The sequence below is a fragment of the Geotrypetes seraphini genome, chromosome 12 (assembly GCF_902459505.1).
Source record: "Geotrypetes seraphini chromosome 12, aGeoSer1.1, whole genome shotgun sequence".
Classification (NCBI taxonomy): domain Eukaryota; kingdom Metazoa; phylum Chordata; class Amphibia; order Gymnophiona; family Dermophiidae; genus Geotrypetes; species Geotrypetes seraphini.
The window spans coordinates 29,052,507-29,078,063 of NC_047095.1; the positions used below are offsets into that span (position 1 = coordinate 29,052,507).

At 43.2% G+C, this 25,557-nt stretch overlaps 1 protein-coding gene across 1 annotated transcript in view; it reads right to left on the bottom strand.

Annotated features, from left to right (window-relative positions):
* SH3GLB1 (SH3 domain containing GRB2 like, endophilin B1) overlaps positions 1-25,557 on the bottom strand; it is a 63,139-nt gene that overhangs the window by 19,558 nt on the left and 18,024 nt on the right. The window contains exons 4-7 of the mRNA XM_033916844.1: positions 21,853-21,981; positions 20,359-20,492; positions 1,677-1,769; positions 495-533 (exon numbers count right to left, since the gene is read on the bottom strand). Of these exons, the coding sequence (XP_033772735.1) occupies positions 495-533; positions 1,677-1,769; positions 20,359-20,492; positions 21,853-21,981 (395 nt within the window). The remainder of the gene's footprint in view (positions 1-494; positions 534-1,676; positions 1,770-20,358; positions 20,493-21,852; positions 21,982-25,557) is intronic.

Genomic DNA, 25,557 nt, shown 5'->3' on the forward strand with positions numbered 1-25,557 from the left:
AGTGTAGGAGAGGTAAAAATGAGTCAATTTCTAGGATTTTTCAACTCTAATCAGCTGTCCTATATCTCCAAAGCTCCAGGGCCTTACCAAAAACAGGTCACTATCTCCCTAACTGTAACCATGTAAACCATTAAGAAATCATTCTGCAAGTTAACCCTCAAAACTGGTAAGCACACTTTGAAATCCAGCAGTAGATAATTTTGGAAGTGAATAGGCCTGTAGAATAGTTCTACAAGCCTGCACACTTCTACTATGATCTGCTTCTGGACTTGAAAATATGAAGTTTTTCTCCTCATTTTAGATATACTCTATTCTTTTCCATATTCATATTTGTCACAGTCTTGGAGTACTATAATATCACCAATTGAAAACAACTACAAATATCTAACAGTAAAAGGAAGCACTCTGAATGATATGAAAATGCAGAATGTGTTAGGCCAACAAACTTTCAGCCATTTTACATGCAACTAGTTGAGCATGTAAAAGAAATTTACCATTACGTTATCTCCTTCTTGCCGAGGCGAGCTTAGTTGCTTAAGTGCAAAGACAAAAGACAGCGAATAGATAAGTAATTAAAAGAATAAAGCATTGGAATTCATGTAGCTAACTTTTACTTGCAATAAAAATGCCTTGTGTAAAATATTTTCCTTATAAAACTTTCTCTAGTTTTTATTTTCTTGATTCAACAGTAGAGTCTACAAAGTTCTGAAACACAACATCAAAAACAAACTTTTTTAAAAAATAGCATTTGGCCTTTTAAGGTCTATTTCAATATTGCTTCTCATATTCTGTGTATCACAGAAATGTATGAATCAGGTCCTTAGTGTTTTGACTAAAAACCTCTACCCCCAAACATCAACCCACAAATATACAGTATTACACAAAGTATATTGACTTATCACTTGTTTTTAGAGTAATATCCTGTCTATGTATAACAGTGAGGAGAAAAGGATTCATCTGATTGGTGTGTACTAAAATGCAGTATATTACATTAGGCCAAAACCCTTGAAGGTCAGTTTAGAGCAGAGATCCTCAACATGTGGTACGCGCACACACCATTGTCAAGGGGTATATGGCGCCATGCCTTCCAACTTCTTCTGCCGTCACATATCTTCCATCTTCCTTATTGTATGTCCCCAACCTCCCTCCTTCCCCCCCCAGCAGCGGCAGCTCACTGCGTGTTTTTAACTTTCACACATAGCTGCCGCTAGCGTTAGTTTAGGAGAGGTACTGCTGGACAGGGAGAAGAGGCACTGCTGGACATGGGAAAGGAAAGAGAGAAGAGGTGCTGCTGGACCTGGCAGAAGGGGAGGGGAAGGGAAAGATGCTGCTGGACTTGAAGAAGGAGGGAAAGGAAAGCTGCTGCACGCTGGAGGGATGGGCGAGATGAGTTTATTGCAAATTTATTCAGGATTATATATCCTACATATTAAAACTGGTCAAGTTTTAACAGAGTTATGCAAAAAACAAGCTTTGTATAGTTTTCTTTTTTGAAACCATGACCATGTACTAACACAATAAACACCCTTTCAACAATGTAGAATTTACAAATAGCATATTTCTTATTAATATTTTATACTAGCGTCACAGGTAAAATGGATCACTACAAAGCAGCTTCATAATTTTTTCAATTTAGCAAAATTGTTTTAAACTTAATAGTTAAACATTTTACTTACTGCTGCTTTGGCTTCTGCAGCTCGAGCTTTCTTTGATCTGGCTTTCGCTGCATCTAAATCCAGTCTCTTATTCTGAAGCAATTTGCGTTCTTTCTGAAAGAGTTAAATATTTCCCTTTAAGCTACTGTTATTTAAATTCATCTTCCACTTGTTATTTCAAGGAAAGAGAAAAGAAATTAAAACTAGGAAAATATATACAGCTTTTTTCTCTACACTTAATAGATACACTACAGAGTTATAAATAAAATGCAGTACTGCAAACCTGGTTGTTGTTCCTTTGACCAGCCAGGGTTGCGGTTAATGTGGAGGCAGTCTACAGCATACTACACTTCCCCTTCAATATTCGCAGATTTGATTATTCATGGTTTTCCTCCCCCCCTCCCAGATTTACTTTTTAAAAACTCTACAACTTACTTAGGGCCAACTATGACCCACTCCCACCCAGACCCCTCCACAATTCATTTTTTTAATGCCTGGTGGTCTAGCGGTGAAGCAGGACAGGAGCGATCTTTATATGTTCCTGTCCTGTGCAGAGCCGCAAACAAAAACAGCTGCCATGAGTTCCTGCAGTAGTCTGGCAGCCATTTTTGTTTGCTGCTCTGCACAGGGTAGGAGCGTACAAACATTGCTCCTGCCCTGCTTGTATACTCTTATTGATTATATCTGTATATTGTCTTATTATACATGTCCTCAGAGACTTTATTTATATTTTTATTACTATACATCTCTTCTCATTTATGGTATCTATTATTTAACCAGTACTACTTTGATTATATTGCTCTATTACAATGGTATAATTATGTTGGCTGATTTTCACTGTTTTATCATGTTTTTCAAATCAGGATACATCTGTATCCTTTTTTGATTATGTATTTATATCGTCTTATCACATGTGTTTTAGAGATTTTATTATATCATTATTATGCTTTTCATCACATTGATTAATTTTCATTGTTTTAACATTTTCATGTATCGCATGTCATATGTCTGTACTCCCTCTTGTGTTATCACATATGCCTTCAGACACTTTATTTTTACTGTTACACACCCCATCACCAGCATGGTTCAGCTTTATATCTTTTCATTTATCCATCCTCAGATCGTCATCTTATGTCTGCCTCCCATACTCCTCATCATCTTCATAATTGGCAGGTTCTCCTTCTTTTATCATGTTTTATTTTATTCATTTATTTATTCTTTAACTATTCTTTATTTTCATCTCTATATACATTTTCCCATTAATTTTTGCATTCATCATTTTGCTCCTGTAAGACATTTTTCTTTAAGTGTTTTACATAACATAGCTGTCTCCCACAGCGCCCTTTATAGTATCACATTCATACCACCGTTCACACCAGTGTGCTCACATCACTACCACAGCGTTTTATCATGTGACTTTTCCCACGGCATTTTTTGGTTTACTTACCAGCCTGCAAATTTGTGCATTGGTAGCACAATGCTCTCACAGTTATGTTTTGTTTTACATTAATCCTTTCAATTATATGGTCACACTATGTTTACTTCACACTCTCTTGGGTTCTTACCGCGGGACAGTGCTACCACTGCCCCGTTCCTGTACACAGCTTTCTATGTTCATGAGTTTCCTCATGGTGAACCTCTCTGGCAAGTCAGTACTTCAATATGGATGTGCTATTCCTCCATTCTTATAAATTTTTTTGTCTTCCAGTGGCCCTCTAGTCTCTTTGCTGCCCATTTGTGTTCTTTGAGACTTCGCTGCCCTTTTGTCTGGCTTTGTTGTATCTTCTAGGGCCTTTCTCCCCGTTTTCACTGCCACGAGGTTGCTGACTGCATCTTATGGGATTTTTTTAGTTTATTTTTTTCTCAGGGATCTGTTTCATGTCTCATTTTTTATTCCTCTCTGGGACACCCATTTTTGTTTCTCAGCTTTGTTAGTCTACTTACCTCATTCTGCCACAGCATGATACATTTTCTTTTAGTACACAGTAGTCTGAATGCTTAACATACTAAATTGAGGTTACATTAGATAGATAGGTTTATTTTGATTTTCATTACTATTGTTTCAGTACTCAGTACACAGCCCCAGGTACGTTAGATAGATTGTGAGCCCACCGGGACAGATAGGGAAAATGCTTGAATACCTGATTGTAAAAAAACCGCTTAGATAACCTTGATAGGCGGTATATAAAATCCTAATAAACTTGAAACTTGAAACTCTTTCACTTTTATCACATTCCACCATAGTCACGTTTCACTATTTTTGCCACCTCACCCTATATTTGCTATGTGTTCACCATAATAGCATCACCAGCTATATATTTCCATTTATCCATACATTTCTTTTTGACATTTGTTCACTACGGTATTCTCGCTTGCTGTGGTATCTCCGCTTTAGCTTTCATATCATTCTTCATATTCACTATGAAATTGCATTGGTTTCTTACTTACACAATATCACATTCATTTCTTCTCATTTCTTATATGCATACTTTATGTCCATATACTCCCATAGCACCCCAGAAGGTGGTCTTTTTGACTGAAACACTGACTGTGTTGGGTCCACACCACAACACTTTGTTGTTTTATTGACCTGCACCTTTTATTGTGAAGACTTTTTAATAACCTATTGTTTCAAGATCAATTCCATAGTTTTCATAACATAAAATTCCATTTCTAGACCGCATCAAGTTCTATGCGGTTTACACAAGATTAGTTAAAATACACAACAGACGAGAAGAAACAACTAAGGACCCAAGAACTTAGAGAATAAGTAAATCTTAAGTTGTTTCCTAAAGTGCAGATAAGATACAGACATCAATAGTAGAGATTTCAACTCCTTATCCCATATAGCAGCCTGGTATGATAGCATCCAGTCATGATATCTTTTAAATTTACAGCCTTTCACCAATGGAACAGTCAGAAGGGCCTTAGCACTTCGAGAAAATATTAAGGATGTGAAACAAAATAATTCTGTCAAATAGGAAGGAGCATCCCCGGCTAAGACTTCATAATATAGACAACCCAACTTGAAAATGATCTGTGCCTCCACTGGTAACCAATGCTTATCCTACTCTAAATATAAACATTAAACAATGCTTTTGAAACTATTACTAAATGAAACAAAGGTAGTGGACCAGTGGGTTATGCATCCCATGTAGTGAGACTCTTGTAGGAAGCCTCATTTACATAACTTTTTCTGACCCTTCCCTCTTACCTCAGGACTGCCCTCTGGATACCAGTTCATGCAAAAGTAGACATTCACACCTGTAGAGAACACAGACAAAAGGGAGAGGAACAGGGAAACTCCCTGACAAACAAGTCTAACCTGCTCATAACATGAAATTACAAAACAAACAATTGAAACAAGTTAACGAACAGTATAAACCTGAAAAGAATATGAAGACGCAGCCTGCATTAACAGAGAGGGGCACCACAGCTAGGGACCCCCAAGTCAAAGTTCAAGAAACCATAAATCCAGTTACCAGTGCTTATCAAGGCAGACAATCAGCAAATTAGCAACTCCAAGGGTGGGTTCCAGGAATAGAGTGAATTTACAAGAAAGAAGATTAGTAAACGCAAGAACCTAATCTTTCATATTCTTCTACAATCCCATTCTATTCCTGGACAAATGGGATGAAATACAGCAGTCCTGTCAAGTCAGGGTGGAGCCAATGAGCCAGCTGCCAGTACGAAAGAACTAAAAGCAGTATCCTGCTTGGCCGCCACGTCAATCCTGTAAAACTTTGTAAACGTATGCTAGGAGGACCAAGAAGCAGACCTTCAAATCTCTTCAAGGGACAATGCCAACAACTCAGCCCACAAGAAGGAAACACCTCTAGTGGAATGAGCCCTCACCAAAATTGGAGGCCTCTTTCCGGCTGAAATAGCCATGTGGATAAATATGGAAATGGTGGCTTTTGAAGCAAGCCTGCTTTTACAGGCAGGACCCAATAGCACAATTAAGTGGTAGGTGACTCAGAACTCGTTTGTGACTTCCAAATACTTCAACAAGATTCTGCGCACATTAGTTTTTAATGCCAACAAAAAGTGCAATACAATTTATATACAAATAATGATAATCAACCAAGCACTTATAATCAATCAGTATCTATACAAATGATAAAAATTCCCTCCCCCATCCATCATTACTATCAGGAATAATACCAAAACAAAAGATTTCCCCCCCCCCCCGCTCATCCCCCCCGGATGTGTGGGTGAAAAACCACAGAAAATAAAGATAAAGATCAACTATAGCAAATCTACAAAACTAATTTGAATATCTTATTATGCCCCAGCATGTCAACATTCATTTTCTCATATTTATAAGTTAAACATAAGCTCACCCACCAAAAAGGAAAACTAAGGTGATTCCAATTCTTCCAATTATGAGTAATCATTTGCATGGATATCCCGGTCATAATAAGGAAAAGCCGGCATTTATAGCGGTCCAAGGGGGCTTAATATGCAATAACGTTCCACATATAACTACCTCATACGTCAATGGAATTGATGCCTCCAGTATGGTATTAATCTGTCCCCATAATGACTTCAAAAGTTAAGTATCAAAGGACAATAGAACAGCATATGATCCAGATTTCAGAAGAAGATTAAAGAACTCGGTCATGTTTGCTCGATCCCGAGAAAGTAAAGGTGGGCAACCACATCTCCCGAGATCACCTTCGGAAGAAAGGAGGAAACAATGCGTAGAAGCACACTGGAGTCTGTAATTCAAAGGAAAGGATCCCTGCAGGACAAAGCCTGAAGTTCCAAGACCCTGCAAGCCGAAGTAATGGCCACCAGGAATATCGTCTTGATGATTATATCCATTAAGACACCTGGTCTAGGGGCTCATAAGGCAGACGAGCAAGTGCCCGGAGAAACAGATTTGAGATTCCAAGTTTGGCACGGACGATGCAAAAGAGGGCAAAGATGCAACACACTCTTGAGGAACCTGACATCTGGATGAGCTTCCAGAGAACCTCCCAGAGGTTTAGGACAGAGGCAAGAAAAAAGACTGGCAATCTGAACTCTCAGAGCTGACAGCAAGCCTTTTCTGCAGCCCGCCCCAGAGGTACAGACATTGAGAACGGGTTATCATCCTTCTAGGCACACCAAGATTGAACACCGCCAAGCCTTTGCATAGTCTGCCAGAGTCAACTTCTTACTGTGCAAGACAGAAGCTATCACGCCCGAAGAATAGCCCCTGCAGATTAAGGTCGCATGCTCAAGAGCCAGGATTTTAGACCAATACGGTCTTGGTCCTGGAGCGCAATCGAGCCCTGCGTATGAAGGTGAGGATGACAGTGAAGCCTGAGCCCCTGATACAGCTGTAAACGAACCAGGTCGGCACACCAGGGTCACCTTGGCCAGTTGGGCGCTAAGAGAATCACCTGATCCCGGTGCACCCTGATGCATCTCAGCAGACAGCCTATCATAGGTTATGGAGGGAAGACAGATAACCCTCCAGCAGCCAGGGCTGCACCAGCATGTTCAAGCCTTCGCTTCCTAGCTTGCACCGGAGGCTGAAGAACCAATCCGCCTTCTTGTTCACTGCTGACACCATCAGGTCAAACATTGGACGACCACTTCTCCACTATGCAGCTGAAGGCTAAGTAACAGCTGCATCTAGGAGAAGAAACTCTGCATCCTTCAGCCAGTTCTCAAAAGCTGAGATCTTCAGGCTGCCAGTCAGACAGAGGTTGGACTGATCCTCAACCCCTGCAGAACTGCGAACACAAAGGGGGTTGGGGAGGCAAAAATGCAGTCAGCACACTGAAAAGCCCTGCTGAGCCCAATGCAGATGCCTTAACAGCCTGCAATCAAGCCCCCACAATTCAGTAGGTGAGTTAAGCTACTAGAGATATGGATATAAAGCTCCACAAATATCTTTGCAGGTGGGCCAAACAGGTCCCCAAAGGAATAACCTGCTGGCTGCAGACCCAAGTCTGCTTCTTCTCTATAAAGGCGGATAGCCGCAAAAACTGCAAAAAAATACTGAAAACAACAAAATATACAAAGCTGATCAGAAAGACACCTTCTGGCTCGCGTGCACAAGGAAAAAGTGAAGGAGGAGGCAGAAGGAGGATGAGGGCAGCAGAGCTCTTGGCAGAAGGAGGAGTTGAAAACTTGGGAGTGAACTTTTGTATGGCTTGCGAGCATGGGAAAAATACCCTACTGTCCAAAATGACACACCTTTGGTACTAGAAACAGATTTTGCAGTTGAAGGCATTGATTCAACATGAAATCTAAGTATGGTTTTCATATCACTGCTCTGAATAGTTGGGCTGCAATTCATTAGCCTTTATACAGCATCACAGATATGATCTGTTTAGTGCACATAAACCACCACCCCCCCTTTTACAAAACCGCACAAAAGGTTTTTAGTGCTAGTGCGCTGAATGCTCTACGCCACCTATGGACCAGCGAAAATAAAATAATTATTTTGTGGAGCGACACCGGTCTGCAAACCAGCAGTTGAAGAACACCGGGCTAAGTCGTGGGCCAGACCCCGCCCATCTCTGTCCCAGACCCCACCCCCATAATAGTACTAATTGTAACACCATTTTTTCCATATGTATATGTATATATATAGAAAATCAAAAATTAAATCAATTGGAGAAAAAAATCTTTTATAATTCACCTAGTAAATAATATAACATTAACTGTGAATCAAAAAATATTTGAAATATATCTTAAATTATTCTAAAATAATTTATAGAGTGCTCAGTGTGAAATCTTATTCAAAACCAACAGGTTAATAGAATGAAGATGTAATAACATTCCATCATTGCACTCACCTACCTACCAGCCCTGTCTGATTGATTGTTTGTAAATTATTCAGGCTAAATAGTGATGATGAAGAAATAAAGATGAATACTTAGCTGAATGTTGTAGATAAATAAGTATCTCCTCCATAAGATATATTCTTAGATTCAGCTCATTAATACTGGAGGTAGTGTGATGAAGTCTTTTTTGTATATATAACTCGCTGGTTTAGTAGAAAATGTGAAAAAAGTGAGTCTCCAATCCACCATTAAAAATAGTACATCTCAGCATAAAGCTAAAACTCCTTGTAGTGAAAGTAATCCAACATTTCCTCAACACCGATCGTGTTTCACTATGTTTTGCGTCATCAGGAGGAAATAACTTCGGACCACACAATGGAGAGAATACGCCGACAGGAGCTTCCTACTGAAAGGTTGTATGGTGGATTGGAGACTCACTTTTTTCACATTTTCTACTAAACCAGCGAGTTATATATACAAAAAAGACTTCATCACACTACCTCCAGTATTAATGAGCTGAATCTAAGAATATATCTTATGGAGGAGATACTTATTTATCTACAACATTCAGCTAAGTATTCATCTTTATTTCTTCATCATCACTATTTAGCCTGAATAATTTACAAACAATCAATCAGACAGGGCTGGTAGGTAGGTGAGTGCAATGATGGAATGTTATTACATCTTCATTCTATTAACCTGTTGGTTTTGAATAAGATTTCACACTGAGCACTCTATAAATTATTTTAGAATAATTTAAGATATATTTCAAATATTTTTTGATTCACAGTTAATGTTATATGTATATATATATATATATATACATATACATACATACATATACACACACACAATATAATCGTATTAACAACATATAATGGTTAACCACAAAATTAAACTACACAAAGCACACTGTATGCTTCTGGATATTCATTCCTACCAGAATACAGATAACTCCATGCAAATACAGGACCAAAAGCTAAAAGCACAAATATATACAAACAAACCCTAAGGTGCAAGACTCTGCATGCTGTACAACCCCAGAGGAAAAGAAACAAATGCATTTCTTCCAGAACAGACAGCAGTTGTAAATCAATCACTAAATAATAAAATAAAAAAACATTCCCTCTACCATTGTTGGCTCTCCCTCCATGCTGTGCCTTGCCTTCTGGTCTGCTCCCCCTCATGTTATCTTCGGGATGGCTCCCTCTTCCTCGGTGCTGCAGTGCACAAAGCCGTGGTCAGTGGCTCCTCGTGTGTCCTGCGCCTCATCTTGAAGCCTTCCCTCCGATGTTGCGATGTCAGAGAGAAGGCTTCCGGTTCATGCGCAGGACACAAGTAGGAGCCTCTGCCCATGGCTTTGTGCACTGCAGCACCTGGGTGTACTGATAGATAGGACCCTGAAGCCGTCGGCACAATGCGCGGCAGCGGCAAAGAAGGCAAATAGAATGTTGGGCATGATAAAGAAAGGAATCTCGAGTAGATCGGAGAAAGTTATAATGCCGCTTTATAGGGCAATGGTCAGACCACACTTGGAATACTGCGTCCAACATTGGTCTCCCTACCTAAAGAAGGATATAAAACTGCTGGAGAGGGTGCAGAGACGAGCAACAAAACTGGTGAAGGGTATGGAAAAACTGGAATACGAGGACAGACTTATAACACTAGGATTATTCTCCCTTGAGAAAAGGAGACTGCGTGGGGATATGATCGAGACCTTCAAAATACTGAAAGGAATCGACAAAATAGAGCAGAGAAGATTATTTACATTGTCCAATTTGACACGGACTAGAGGACATGTAATGAAGCTAAGGGGGGACAGGTTCAGGACTAATGTCAGGAAGTTCTGCTTCACTCAGAGAGTGGTTGACACCTGGAATGCCCTCCCAGATGAGATTATTGCGGAATCGACCGTCCTAGGCTTCAAGAGCAAACTAGATGCATATCTCCTTAAGAGAGGCATGTAAGGATATGGTGGACTATAAATTACAACAGGTGTACACCTGGCAGGGCCTCCGCGTGTGCGGATCGCCGGACTTGATGGACCGAAGGTCTGATCCGGAGATGGCATTTCTTATGTTCTTATGTTCTTATTAAGACAACGCCGCATCGATCACACCGTGAACCTGTGGCTGAAGAGCACTGTCTGGGGTCCGATGCACATGCTGGTCCTGTAGACCGGCAGGAAATTTCTGCGGACCTGCAACTGTCCACGGACCAGCGGTTGAAGAACACTGTTCTACACTACTCCAACAGTCATAGAACTCCTATGAGCGTCGGAGAAATGCAGAACATTTGGCGTGCCGGCTGACATTAAGATGGCTTGAGCAAATTCACTGCTTTGCTTTGGACACCAATTTTTTTCCCTGCTTGCTCCAAACATTGACCTTCGCTTAATGCTCTATTCATGTGATAGAGAAATCTGCCTTTGAGACTCCTGCCAAAGGCATAGTCGCTGAAACATTGTCAGTGTCGAGTCTTCGCAGTGCTACAACTAATGAAGTGAACTATGAACTTTACACACGTGGCTGAATTATTGACATTGCATCCTCACGACTTCTTCATTGTGCTATGAAACGGAATGCAATATAACCCAATATTTGCTCATAACCTCTTATAATGAACATAAGAACATAAGCAATGCCTCTACTGAGTCAGACCACAGGTCCATCATGCCCAGCAGTACGCTCCCGCGGCGGCCCCCCAGGTCAAATGACCTGTAAGTCATCTATTACTCTAAAGCATTCCGTATTGCATAGTACCCCTCTATTTGTACCCCTCAATCCCCTTTTCTTTCAGGAACCTGTCCAGTCCCATTTTGAATCCCACAATCCCACTTTGTTCTACCACTTCCTCTGGAAGCGCATTCCAGGTGTCCACCACCCTCTGAGTGAAGAAGAACTTCTTGGCATTTGTTCGGAATCTGTCTCCCTTCAACTTTTCCGAGTGCCCTCTAGTTTTTGTTTCCCCGGCCAGTCTGAAGAATCTGTCCCTCTCTACTTTATCTATACCCTTCATGATCTTGTAAGTTTCTATCATATCCCCTCTAAGTCTCCGCTTTTCTAGGGAGAAGAGCCCCAGCTTCTCTAATCTCTCAGCATACGAAAGGTTCTCCATGCCCTTTATCATTTTTGTTGCTCTTCTCTGGACCCTCTCAAGTACCGCCATATCTTTCTTAAGATACAGCGACCAGTATTGAACGCAGTACTCCAGATGCAGTCTCACCATCGCCCTATACAGTGGGAGGATAACTTCCTTGCTTCTGGTAGTGATACCCTTTTTGATAATGCCCAACATTCTGTTCACCTTTTTCGAGGCCGCAGCGCATTGAGCTATAATAACCCCCAAGTCCCTTTCTAGTTTGCCTTCCCCCAATAATATCCCCCCCATCGTGTAATTGTACATCGGGTTTTCTTTTCCCATGTGCATGACTTTACATTTCTCCACATTGAAGCTCATCTGCCATTTATTTGTTCACTCACTCAGTTTGTCCAGGTCCCTTTGAAGTTCTCTACATTCCTCAACAGTTCTAACTTTACCGGAGAGTTTTGTGTCGTCCACAAATTTTATGATTTCGCACTTCGTCTCTGCTTCCAGGTCATTAATAAATATATTAAACAGCAGAGGTCCCAGCACCCCTGCGGGACGCCACTTAAGAACATAAGAAATGCCTGCACCGGATCAGACCCGGGGTCCATCTAGTCCGGCGTTCTGCACACGCGGAGGCCCAGCCAGGCACACCCTGACGAATACAATGTCACTCGAATCCCTCAATGTCTTCTGCAAGAAGATGTGCGTCCAATTTTCCCTTAAATCCTAGAACGGTGGTTTCCTCCACCAGCTCTTTCGGGAGAGAGTTCCAGGCGTTCACCACTCGCTGTGTGAAGCAGAACTTTCTGACGTTTGTCTTGGCCGTGTCCCCTCTCAGCTTCAGGCCATGACCTCTGGTCCGAGACTGGGTTACATTTGCCAATGTGAATAACGCTGTTTCTTGCTCACCATCCTTTCCCCCTGTTGGTGAGTGAGCTTGCTCCATTATGTCAATTCCTTTTAGCAATTTAAAAGTCTCTATCAGATCCCCTCTCAGTCTTCTCTTCTCAAGGGTGAATAGTCCCAGTTTTCTGAGGCGATCTTTGTAGCTCAAGTTCTCCATACCTTTTACTAGCTTCGTCGCTCTCCTCTGCACCCTCTCCAGTAGTGTTATATCCTTCTTCAGGTATGGAGACCAGTGTTGGACACAGTATTCCAGGTGTGGTCTGACCATTGCTCTATAAAGCGGCATTATGACCTCCCTTGATCTACTCGTGATTCCTTTCTTTATCATGCCTAACATCCTGTTAGCTTTCTTTGCCGCCGCTGCACATTGAGCCGATGGCTTCAGGGTTCTATCTATCAGTACTCCCAGGTCTTTTTCTTGATCGCTCTTCCCCAATGTTATACCTAACAGTTTGTACCCATGCTCCTTGTTTTTACTGCCCAGGTGCATCACTTTGCATTTTTCTACATTAAAACTCATCTGCCAATTTTCTGCCCATCTCTCAAGTTGCTTCAAATCTCTCTGGAGTTCTTCGCTGTCTTTTTGTGACCTGATTGCTCGGCATAGTTTTGTGTCATCTGCAAACTTGATGATAGCACTGGTCGTTTCTTCTTCCAGGTCATTTACGAAGATATTGAATAAGATAGGCCCAAGAACTGAGCCCTGAGGCACACCGCTAGTTACTTTCTTCCAGTCTGAGTACTTCCCATTTATGCCCACTCTTTGTCTTCTGTTTTCTAGCCATTTTCCTATCCATCTCAGTATATCCCCTTCTATTCCATGACTTTGTAGTTTCTTGAGAAGTCTCGCATGAGGTACTTTGTCGAACGCTTTCTGGAAGTCCAAGTATATTATGTCAACCGGTTCTCCGCTATCGACTTGTTTGTTCACTCCCTCGAAAAACTGAAGTAAGTTTGTCAAGCATGACTTCCCTTTCCTGAAGCCATGCTGACTACCTCTCAGCAGGTCATGGTTATCCAGGTGCTGTACAATGCTGTCTTTAATCAAAGCCTCAACCATTTTCCCAGGGACCGATGTGAGACTCACTGGTCTATAGTTTCCCGGTTCTCCCCTTGATCCTTTTTTGAAGATTGGTATTACGTTCGCTATCTTCCAGTCTTCTGGTATCTGTCCGGTTATAACTGACAAGTTAGCGAGGGTTTGCAGTAGTTCTCCGATTTCCACCTTTAGTTCTTTTAATACTCTCGGGTGAATTCCGTCTGGGCCAGGGGATTTGTCACTTTTTAGTTTGTCAATCTGATAGTATACCTGGTCCAGATCCACCTTCACTGTGGTGAGGCTCTCCTCTATTTCCCCCTTGAATACTTTCACTGGTTTGGGCATCGATGTGGTGTCTTCCTTGGTAAAGACAGAAGCAAAGAAGGAATTTAATCTGTCTGCAATCTGTTTGTCCTCTTTGATGTATCCTTTTCTTCCTTGGTCGTCGAGAGGGCCCACTGTCTCCTTTGCAGGTTTTTTCCCTTTAACATATCTAAAAAATGGTTTGAAGTTTTTGGCCTCTTGGGCTATCTTTTCCTCATAGGCCCTTTTAGCTTCTCTCACAGCCTTGTGGCACTTCTTCTGGTCGTCTTTATGACTGTTCCAAGCCTCAGTTGTTTTCTCACGCTTCCATTTTTTGAACGAGTCTTTCTTTTCCCTAACTGCATCCTTCACCTCTTTGGTTAGCCAAGCTGGTTCTCTTTTGGCTTTAGTTTTCCTTCCTTTGGCTATCTGCGGGATGTATAGATTCTGTGCTTCGGTGATAGTTTTTTTTAGTAGGGACCATGCTTGTTCTACCGTTTCGATTTTGGATATCCTTTTCTTGATCCGTTTTCTTACCATGGCTCTCATGCTATCGTATCTTCCTTTTTGTTACTTCTTTCCTGTCAGAATACTGACCTTTCACTCCTACTCTCTGCTTCCTGTTTGCCAGCCAGTTCCTGATCCATCTGTGTATGTCCCCTTCCACTCCGTGGTTCCACAGTTTCCTTAGTAGGCGCTCGTGTGGTACCTTGTCGAAGGCTTTCTGGAAATCCAGATACTTACCCTGGTAAGCTCTTTTCCAGTAGATAGGCGAGACATTATAGACAAGTGGGTAGTGTCCCCATGGCCATGTACCATCTGCAGAAGAAATCCAGTTTGGATTTTTCTCTGTTCCTCCTTTGTATTTCACCAAGCTCCTTAACTCGACCTATAGTTAGTACTCAAGTGCCAAGGGCAGCCAAATCAACATGAAGTCATAAATAATTGTTCCACTCAAAGGAGTAACATGAGAATATCAGATGCAAACAGCTGTCAAAAACCAGAAGGGAGAATATTTATTTAGTTAGTTTTCTTTACCATTCTCCCAAGGGAGCTCAGAACAGTTTACATGAATTTATCCAGGTACTCAAGCATTTTCCCCTGTCTGTCCTGGCGGGCTCACAATCTACCTAATATACCTGGGGCAATGGAGGGATTAAGTGACTTGCCCAGGGTCACAAGGAGCAGCGTGGGTTTGAACCCACAAGCTCAGGGTGCTGAGGCTGTAGCTTTAACCACTGTGCCACACTCTCCCGTTGAAAAGAGGAACATGTATACTCCCCATCCCCCAAGGGCTGACTGGCATCCAAGTTACAACTTGGAGATGCAAACAGACAGTAGCAGGTGCAGGAAGGCTAGGGTGGGATTCTAGAATATCTCACTTATCTACTGGAAAAGAGCTTCACCAGGGTAAGTACATAATCTCTTTTTCCAGTGCAATAGGTGAGATATTCTAGAAAAGGGGGACTTATAAAAGCATTCCCCAAAAAGCTAGGGCAGGCTCACTTCGCTTACCCTCAAGACTGAGGACCCAAAGACAGTCGTGTCTCAGCCACATTCACACTACGAAACAGGACAAACATGTGTAGAGAGGACCATGTTACCACCATGCAAATATTCTCAGGGAGACAGCACTAGCTTCGGCCCACGAAGAAGCCACAAATCTAGAAGAATATGCCTTGATAGAAATAGGAGACTGTTTCCAAGAAATCATGTAGACTGACGAAAAGGCATCATGGATCCATTTGGAAATTGAGCACCAATTCTCCTTGCCCTCCGCCCTATGTCCAACATTTCTCTCTCTCTTATCCATGCATGTGTCAAATTTATCCCCCTCCATGCACCATCTTTCCCTTCCTCCCCTCCATTACATGCAATTTCATCATCTCCTCTCACCTATTTTAATATATCAACCCTAGAGGACCTTAAACAACTCTTCCAAAGCATTAACATCAAAGGCACAAGCTCCAACCGCCGACACTGCCGCAAGGGAAGGAGTTGGGACAGGCGTGGGAGACGAACTCCGCCCCCCCAACGGCCCTTGCGGCACTACTGCCTACAGCAAAGATCTCCTCGGGGCAGCCCCGACAACTTACCCCACCTGAACCGGGAGCAGCAGGAAGGAACCCTAAGGCGTGGGAATTCACTCCACCCCTTTCCCCAAAGTTCCACCACTGAGCAAAAAAACCAAAAAGGATTAGCGCCTAACGGCGCGCCACCAATCGGGCACGTATGCCTTTGCAAAGTGACCAAACCACTACCCTCTCAAGTCTGCCTAACCAGCCCATACGAAGCTACACCCAACACTATTCATCCACAACACCACAAATTACCCGCTCTATCAACAGAAAACAACTCTCAACAAGCCAAGGAAGGAAAAGAACTTCACCACCACTTCCCTCAACTACAACACCTGCCACTCTCTGCCCACAATGAAAACCACACCACAAAAATATCCTCAAGCTATCCTACTGATTACACTGCTCCTAACCAATTGGAAGGCAACAGCAAACATCATCTCCCCAATACCAACTATTTCAAACTCTAACGGACTTACCCACCCAACCAGACGGCTCACAATAGATAGAAACACAAACTATCAGACCCACACTTACCAACCCACCACACAAACTACAAGGAGACCGACAAACCCTTACAAGACCAAAACACAACCTCACCAAAGATCACTCATCTACCCAAAATTTACTCAAATCACACAAACAGACTACACCACTCTCACATGTGCATACGTGACCATCAGAGCCATAGGCCCCAAGACAGAACACATAAAAAAATAGATAGAAGAAGAAAATATAGATTGCCTTTTCCTCACAGAAACTTGGCTTACTTCCGATTCAGACCCCAGAATAACGGAAGTCTGCCCAAAGGGATACAAAATAATAGTGGTCTGCAGAGAAAACAAAAGAGGAGGAGGAATTGCCATCTTAGCCAGAACCTCCTTAGACCTAAAAATACAAGACAAAACAACCACCCCATACATGGATCTACTAGCCCAGGGGTCTGCAACCTTTAAGACATAAAGAGCCACTTGGACCCGTTTTCGAAAAGAAAAAAAAACTTGGAGCCGCAAAACCATTATAAAACAAATCTAACACTGCATATATTGTTTCTTATCTTAATGCTATATACAGGATCACTAAATTGAAAATAAAATCATTTTTCCTACCTTTGCTATTTGGTGATTTCATGAGTCTCTGGTTGCACTTTCTTCTTCTGACTGTGCATCCAATCTTTCTTCCTTTCTTTCAGCCTCCTGTATGTTTCCTCTCCTCCAGACCTCATTCTCTCCCCCAACTTTTTCTTTCTGTCTCCCTGTTCCCCCTTCTTTCTGTCTCCGTGCCGTCCCCCAAGCCACTCGGTTTGCTGCCACCACAATCGGGGAACAGCCCCCAAGCCACCGCCGTCCCAAGCTTTCCCTGCAGAAGTGTTGCGCTGACCAGCATTCCGCTCCCTGACGTCAATTCTGACGTAGGAGAGGAAGTTCCGGGCCAACAAGGCATTTCTCCTCATTCCATCCAGCCTGAGCCCCATCTCTCCTTGATCCAGCATTTCCCTTCTGTGTCTGTCAGAATTACCATTCCACCTATTTTCCAGCATCCCCCTTCTTTGTGTCCATCTCACCTATATCCCTATCTCACCACTTTTTCAGAATCTTCATTTGTCTCTGTCCTTGTCTTTACCCCATGTTCACCATTTGCCCTTTCAATGTCTTTATCTCCCCCCCCCCCCACACACACACTTTTTCAGTATTACTTCTATGTCTCTATTTCACCTCCTCTTCATGTCCCCTCTGTATCTCTATCCTTATTCAGTAGGTCCTGCTTACCCTTTCTCTTCTTTGTGTCACTATCTCCATTTTCAGCTTTCCCCCCTTTTCCATTGTTAATAGAAACATAGAAACATAGAAACATAGAAAGATGACGGCAGATAAGGGCCATAGCCCATCAAGTCTGCCCACACTATTTACCCACCCTCTTAAATCTACTGACCCCCTAAAGAATAATTGTAATTATACTGTCACTCTACTGACCCGCTCATTCAGTCCTAGTGACCCTATCCCTTGTAATTATACTGTCACTCTACTGACCCGCTCATTCAGTCCGAGTGACCCTATCCCTTGGCATGACCTCGTAGGGATCCCACATAGGTATCCCATTTGTTCTTGAAGTCTGAGATGCTGCGTGCCTCGACCACCTGCACTGGAAGCTCGTTCCAATGCTCAATCACTCTCTCCGTGAAGAAGTATTTCCTGGTGTCTCCACGAAACTTCCCTCCCCTGAGCTTGAGCGGATGTCCTCTTGTGGTCGAGGGTCCCCTGAGAAGAAAGATATCATCTTCCACCTCTATGCACCCTGTAGCCAGAATCTTTCCACCCTCCCTCCACTCCGGCCCAGCCCAGTATGAAATATTTCCTTTTGTTTCCCTCCCCTCTCTCTTTCTCTCTCTCTTCTCCTCCCTCACCCACGAGTCCTGCATCTGGCCCTCTCCCTTCTACCTGCACCTGGCAACACCCCCCTGCTCCGCGGCTCTCTTCAGCAACTCGTCAGCAGCGGTGATCAAGACAAGCTGCCGACATCGAGGCCTTCCCTCTACGAGTCCCGCCTTTGTGGAAACAGGAAGTTGAAACAAACGGGACTCGCAGAGGGTAGGCCCCGACGTCAGAAGCTTGTGTCGATCGCTGCTGCTGAGTTGCCGAAGAGAGCCGCGGAGCAGGGGATGTGGCCGGAAGCAGGTAGAAGGGAGAGGGAGATAGGAAGGCTGTAGATCTCTGGAGCATGACACCGACCCCGGCCAGGATGACTTCTTTTTCAGGCACCTTACAAGTCCAGCGTCGCGGGGGAAATAGCCATGCTGAGCAGTGAGCTCAGCACTACACAGATGAAAGCCTTGCTTGCTGATTGGTCCGGCGGGGCGGGGCCGCCGGACCAATCAGCAAGCAAGGCTTTCATCTGTGTATGTGCTGAGCTCACTGCTCAGCATGGCTATTTCCCGCCGCGACGCCGGACTTAAGCTGCATGCCTGCGTGACACACTACCGGAGCCGCAGCAAAGGTGGAAAAGAGCCGCATGCGGCTCTGGAGCCGCAGGTTGCCGACCCCCGTACTAGCCTGTCAACTCTTAAGCACATCACTCAAAGGACCACTAACATGTATGCTCTGCTACATAACTCCAGGAAACTGGAACACAGCAAAACCAAAATTTGAAGATTTTATTTACCAAAACCCACTGATGACAACCTACAACTTAATTCTAGGAGACTTCAACCTCCACCTCGAAAACCAATCCCACAAACAAGTTGAAAACTTACTAGCATACCTCGAAGCCTTAACATACAAGATACTAGACCCTCAAACCACACATGAAAAAGGACACCATGCAGCCTACATGTCCCAACAGCCCATTCAACCAGAAATCCACACATCAAACCTGATCAGCTTCTTTGACTGGGTGACGGGGAAGCTGGATGTTGGGGAGTCATACGCATTGAAGTATTTGATATTGCGTGTACAACAAACTTTTAATAAACTTGAAACTATGCATGCCTCCCTCTCCTCCCCCTGTGCCAGCATCTTTCCTTCTAGACGCCTCCCCTTCTCCTGTGCCATCAACTTTCTTTCTTCTCACCCTCTCCTCTCCCCTGTGCCACCATCTTTCCTTCCTGAAGTTCCTTTCACCCCTTTCCTCCTCCTAGAATATGCCATACTGGGTCAGACCAATGGTCCATCTAGCCCAGTATCTTCTCCCTCTGTGCCACCAGCTTTCCTTCCTCTCCTCCCCTGTACTCCAAGGTTTGCTTCTTTGGGTCACGGTATCAGCATGTGCCTACCACTAACCCGGAAGTCTCCCCTCTGCTGCGGAGGGGCTTCTGGGTTAGCGGCAGGCAGTGTGTGGGAATTGCTGCCAATACAGACACACCGAGATTCTACGCAGGAAAAGGGGAATTCCATTCCTCTCTCTCATGCCCCTATGCAGTATTTTCTGTCTCTCTCTCCCATCCCCCTGTGCAGCACTTCCTGATCGAAGCCCCCCTCTCCCAAGTGAGACCTCACCTTTGGACCTCCTAAAGCAGCAGCAGAGGTGAACAGGCTGTTTGTGGCCTGCCTGACAGGGCTTCCCTCTGCCGAATCATTGGTGATGTCATCAGTGATACAGCAAAGGAAAGGCTCCAGTGGGCAGGCCAGGAGCAGACTGTTCACCACTTCTGCTACTTTAGGATACCTGGAGGAGACTCAGGACTCATTGAATCAGCGAGTCCGATTTTTTTAAGGAAATGGATCGATTTACCAAAGAATTGGTTAATTGATTCGAATTGGTGAATTGGGCAGCACTACTACCCACTTATCTAGAATGTCTCACCTATTGCACTGGAAAGCTATTTTTCTGTAAAATCTGAATGTAGCTTTATTTTTAAAAGAAAGCCATGAGGTACTTACTCCAAAGAAGAAAAAAGACAAAGGAAGACTAAGTAAATGACGGTCACACAGGTAAGAGGAATCTGATTCATTGTCTACTGGAAGCATAGCAGGTTTCATGGACACAAGCAATGGGTGTTAACTTACAGAAATGGTTTTATAGTCTCCTTCTATAAAATTTCTCAAAGGAGTGAGAAAATTTATTGCAGCTGTTTGCATTAGTTCTCTGTCTGCTGCTCCAATTCGTTTCTGTGTTTCTCCACATTTAATGAGAGCATTTCCTGCAAGAGGAAAACATAGCTGAAGTAGTCCATATTGCCAATAAATCAAGTCAGTTTTTATATAAAAGCAAAATAAAATTTTCACACACAAGTACACTGATGAAAAAGCAAAGTGAATTCATCAAAAGTACATGTTTCAGGATGAGTATGTCCTAGCATGCTTCAGGAATTTTTAAAACCTCCACCCTTCTATGTACATTTCAAAATTTAGGCGACAGTGTTTAGTTTCTAAGAGACCTATGTAGAAAGCAGCGCGTTAAGAGCTGCTGACTGCATGCAGAGTTCCCATGAGATTGCAGCAGCATGCAGTAATCAGTTAAGTATGCAAATTACTGACGCATTAAAGTCACAGCAGTAATCCACAGTTCATTGTCAAATGTCACCTCTTCGTGTGAGTGTCTGAGCCATGACTGACTCAAACACCAACAGGAAGAGTGACAAAAACAAGATTGCTCATGACCCGCACCAGCCATGACTGACTGACCTCTTGCCTGCCCAACTTAGCCCATTCCGTCCTTCCCCCTCCTGATAAAAAAACAACAAATTCCTAGTAAACACCCCTCCCCCCGCCCAAGACCCAAACCCCTTGCCTCAAATAAAAATTCCTGCTGTCTAGTGACACCCTTCTAGCCCACCTGAATTCACTCAACATTCTTAACAAGAGAGGCAGGAATGATGTCCACTTGCTCCTGCCTCTGGTATTGCCATCTTGAAAAAATGGCAGCCCTTTGCCTTGTCCTGGCATAAATGTTCCCACTCTAATCACACAAGTTGATTCGCGCTTTACCTGTTGCCATTCTAGGATTTTATAGGCCTGTATTATATTTCCTCTCAGCTGTCAGGCCTCCAAGCTGAAGAGCATTAACCATTTTAGCCTTTTCTCAAAATGGAAATGCACCACCCTCTTAATCATTGTAGTTGCTCTTCTCTGTACTTTTCCCGGCTACACTGTCTCCGATAAGTGGCAACCAGAACTGCACAAAATATTTGAGGTACAGTATCCTCATGGAACGATACAATGGCATTATGATATTCATCTTACTTTATATTCCTTTTTTTTCCTAATAAATCCCAACATATTTGCTTCCTTTTGTGAGCATAAATTTCAAAGTAGTGTCCACAGTAACACCCAAATACTTTTTCTCAGTGATGTCTAATGTGGAACCTAGAATCATGTAGCTGTAATTTAGGTTATTCTTCCCAATGTGCATCACTGCTCACTATAAAACTTTATCTGCCATCTGAATGCCCAGTCGTCAAGCCTCCCAAGGGCCTCCTGGAATTTCTCAGTATCCACATGCATCTTAAAGCACTTTAAATAGTTTTGGGTTGTCGTTTTAGCCTTTATTCTTGCACCTACCATATGCTGTTCCTGGGCCAAACTCATTCCCAGCATCAATCATATACTGGCCTAGGAGTTCTGGGTTATTTAATCGACTTGGTGCTTTCCTGTCAAGCTTCTCATACACGAACTCCTCTATTCTTGCATCTAGAACCACAAAAAAAACAAAACACAACCAAGTGAAATGTCAATACACCTGACATACAGTTGCATGATACAAGCTACAAAGGACGTACATATTCCCTCATCTAGTTCTAGATTAAAATGAAAAATGGTATTTTTACGTGATTTGGGCAAATCTCTTTATGAAAAAGGTGTTTAATAAATACCAATAAATAAATACCCCCCCTTTTACAAAACTGCACAAGAGGTTTTTAGCACCGACCAGTGTGCAGAATGCTTTGCACTACTCTGACGGACACAGAGTTCCTATGAGCATCGAAGCAGCGCAGAGCATTCAGAGTGCCGGCCAGTGCTAAAAACCTCTTGCACAGTTTTGTAAATTGGGGGGAGGGGGGGTAAATAAATAAAATGATCCAAGGACAGAAAAAGGACTTACAATATGTTTTCCAAAGTCATATGTCTATTTTAGTCAAGAAAAAAAAGTTAAAATATTTTAGGGTAGGAAAAAAAGCAACACTGGCAGATACTAAGATGTACTGTGTTAAGGTCAACTACAATTTTTTTTCCCCAGCAAAAATAGTTTAATTTCCATAGTAATAAGGCAAGCAGAGATACATAACACAGAAGTGCTAAACAGTCTTATTATGCTACTGAAAAATTATGCACTAGCCTTCCCTCAATCATCTGTTACTCGGAAGGAAAAAGTGCCATGATATGGATCAGTTGCCTAATGTAAAGAAACAAATATTGCATTCAAAACAAAGCAAACTGCTTGCTCTGCCTGCCGGTAAGAAAAAGCTGTAACTGGTATTTAGCTGAAAATCCAAAATAGTGACCCTAACAAGGTCTACCCAAAAAAAAAAAAAAAAAATAAAAAATACAAAACAAAACAAACACAAGAACAGTTTAAAAGGAGAAATTAGGTTCTTACCTGCTAATTTTCTCTTTTAGTCTCTCCAGACCAGCACAACTCTGAGGCTTCTACCAGCAGGTGGAGACAAACTTTTGGCTGTACTATAAGTGGGCTGTGCAGTCCCAAGTACAATCAATCTGACGAATAGCCAAGCAGAACCAAGTAAAAACTAAACTGTGAACTACAAACTGGAACAAACAGAGAAATATAATTGAAGATTGATTAGAATAAGCACCTTCAAAAACATCCCTACAGTTCACCAGCTAAGCCAGATGAACCAAATGCTGCTGTTTTTATAATCTCTCCTAACATGCCTGACAAAAATACACCACAGAAAAACTGTACTCAGCGCAAAAAACACTGATTAAAAACAGGGCAGGGTCTGTGCCGGTCTGGAGGGACTAAAACAAAGAAAATTAGCAGGTAAGAACCTAATTTCTTCTTCTTTATCATTTCTCCAGACCGGCACAGCTCTAATTGGACGTACCAAAGCAGTATCTATCATGGGTGGGACCCCTGAAGAGCCACCACAAGAACAAAAGTTTCTATCTGCGTCCTCTCGCCCCATTATAGTTAGGAAACTGTCTCCTTGTATGCTCCTATCAGTATCCCCCCTCTTCCTTTAATACTTTTGCCCTCTGTAGTCCCCGTCTTTACCTTCATGTTCTCCTCCTACACTGTGAATGTCCTCTTGTAACCCGTTCTGAGCTGTTGAGAGGACGGGATAGAAATCTAAATAAACAAATAACATGCGCAATGAATACTGCGTCTCGACGCGCATAAACGTCCACATGGCAATGTCACAGAAAGGAATGGAGAGAAGACCAAACCGTAATCTTACAGATATCCACCTGAGGTACAAGAGAAGACTTAGCCCAAGAAGCTGCCTGACCCCGAATTGAATGAGCTACCTGACCCTGAGTTGAATGAGCCTTGAGAAATTCCAGAACAGGCTTCTTTTGAAGAAGGTACGCTTAGTGATGGCCTTCTTAATCCATCGAGCAATAGTAGTCTTGGAAGCACCGTCCCTCTTACGTGGACAAAAAGATGATCCGACTTCCAGAACTCCTGGGTCCTCTGAACATAAGAGCGAAGGACGTAACAGACATCCAATTTATGCAACTGTCTCTGCTCCAAAGAACTCTCCTGACTACCTAAGACCAGGAGGACCACTGACTGGTTTACATGAAAAGGAAAGACCACATTCGGCAGTGGTATTCAACCCAGTCCTCAGGGACCACCTGGTCAGTCAGGTTTTTCAGGATATCCACAATGAATATGGATGACAGAGACTTTAAAAATCCGACTGGCCAGGTGGTCTCTGAGGACTGGGTTGAATACCACTGCCCTAGAGAACTCCAGGAAGGGAGACCTACACAAAAAAAGCTTGCAGTTCGGAAACGCGTTTCACAGAAGTAACGTCTACCAGAAAGACTGCCTTAAGAGTAAGGTCCTTCAACGTGCAGGAGCCAAGAGGCTCAAAAAGAGGATGCACGAGCATGGAACGAACCAGATTGAAATCCCAGGCCAGAACCAAAGGCCGTACTGGAGGTTGGAGCAATTTTGCCACTCTCAAACACCAAACCATATCCAGAGAAGAGGCCAAACGCTGACCATACAACAAACTGCGAAATGTAGACAAGGCTGCAAGCTGAACCTGGAGGGAGGACCAGGCAAGGCCCCAGTCCTGGCCATCCTGCAAAACCCCCAAGATGTGAGGCAAAGAAGCCCAAAGGGGAAACATCCCACACGTGGAACACCACTCCTAAAAGAGATGCCAAACAGACACATTAGCTCCAGGGTGAAGACCACCTTATCTGAATAACCTTTCTTACTTAGGCGCTCCCTTTCAAGAACCAAGCTGTAAATCAAAAGGGACCCAGATCAAACGGGACCCTGAGACAGAAGGTTGGGCAAGAGAAGCAGCAGAAGAGGATCTGCCACAAGACAAAGAAGATCTGCGTACCACGGGCACCTGGGCCAATCTGGAGCCACCAGGATCACGCAACCAGTGTGCCAAGCAATGCAAAGGACTTTGCCCACCATCAGCCACGGGGGAAAACCATACAGGAGGACCAGTCATCAGACTCCCAGTCCACCAAAAACAAGCCAGGGCTACCAGACTACCACAAATCGCCACCTGGACCACCAAGGTAGCTATGTCAAACTTTGCTTAAGAAGAGATTCCAACTTATGATCCTGAGAGTCCCACAAGGCCGAACTGCCTTCAACTGACACCATATGTCTATGCGCGATAGCCCAGACCACCGCATCAACCACAGACTTAAAGGTATCCCGATCTCCCCCAGGAATGGGATAAAGCTGAGTTATGGACAGCGCCAAACGAAGAGGCACATCTGTCATCTTCCACGAATCATGCACTACATCCCGAATATCTTGATGCATAGGAAAAGAACAAGAGGCCGACCGGATCCCACAAAGCAGGAGGGTCCACCACATGTGGCTTCTCAAGGCGCAAATCCAACAAAACCTGAATAAGCTCCTGTAGCTCTTCTTGGTGGTAGAAGCAGAAGCTCCCTCTCTGAAAAATCAGACTCCTGGGAGGAAACAAAAGCCAAAACAAAATCAGAGCAAACGCCCCTAGCGGCAAAGAAGGACTCACTGCCAAGGCAGGAGACATAGTAGAAACCTGTTCCTGTCTCTCTAAAACAGAGGGGAAAGTCACC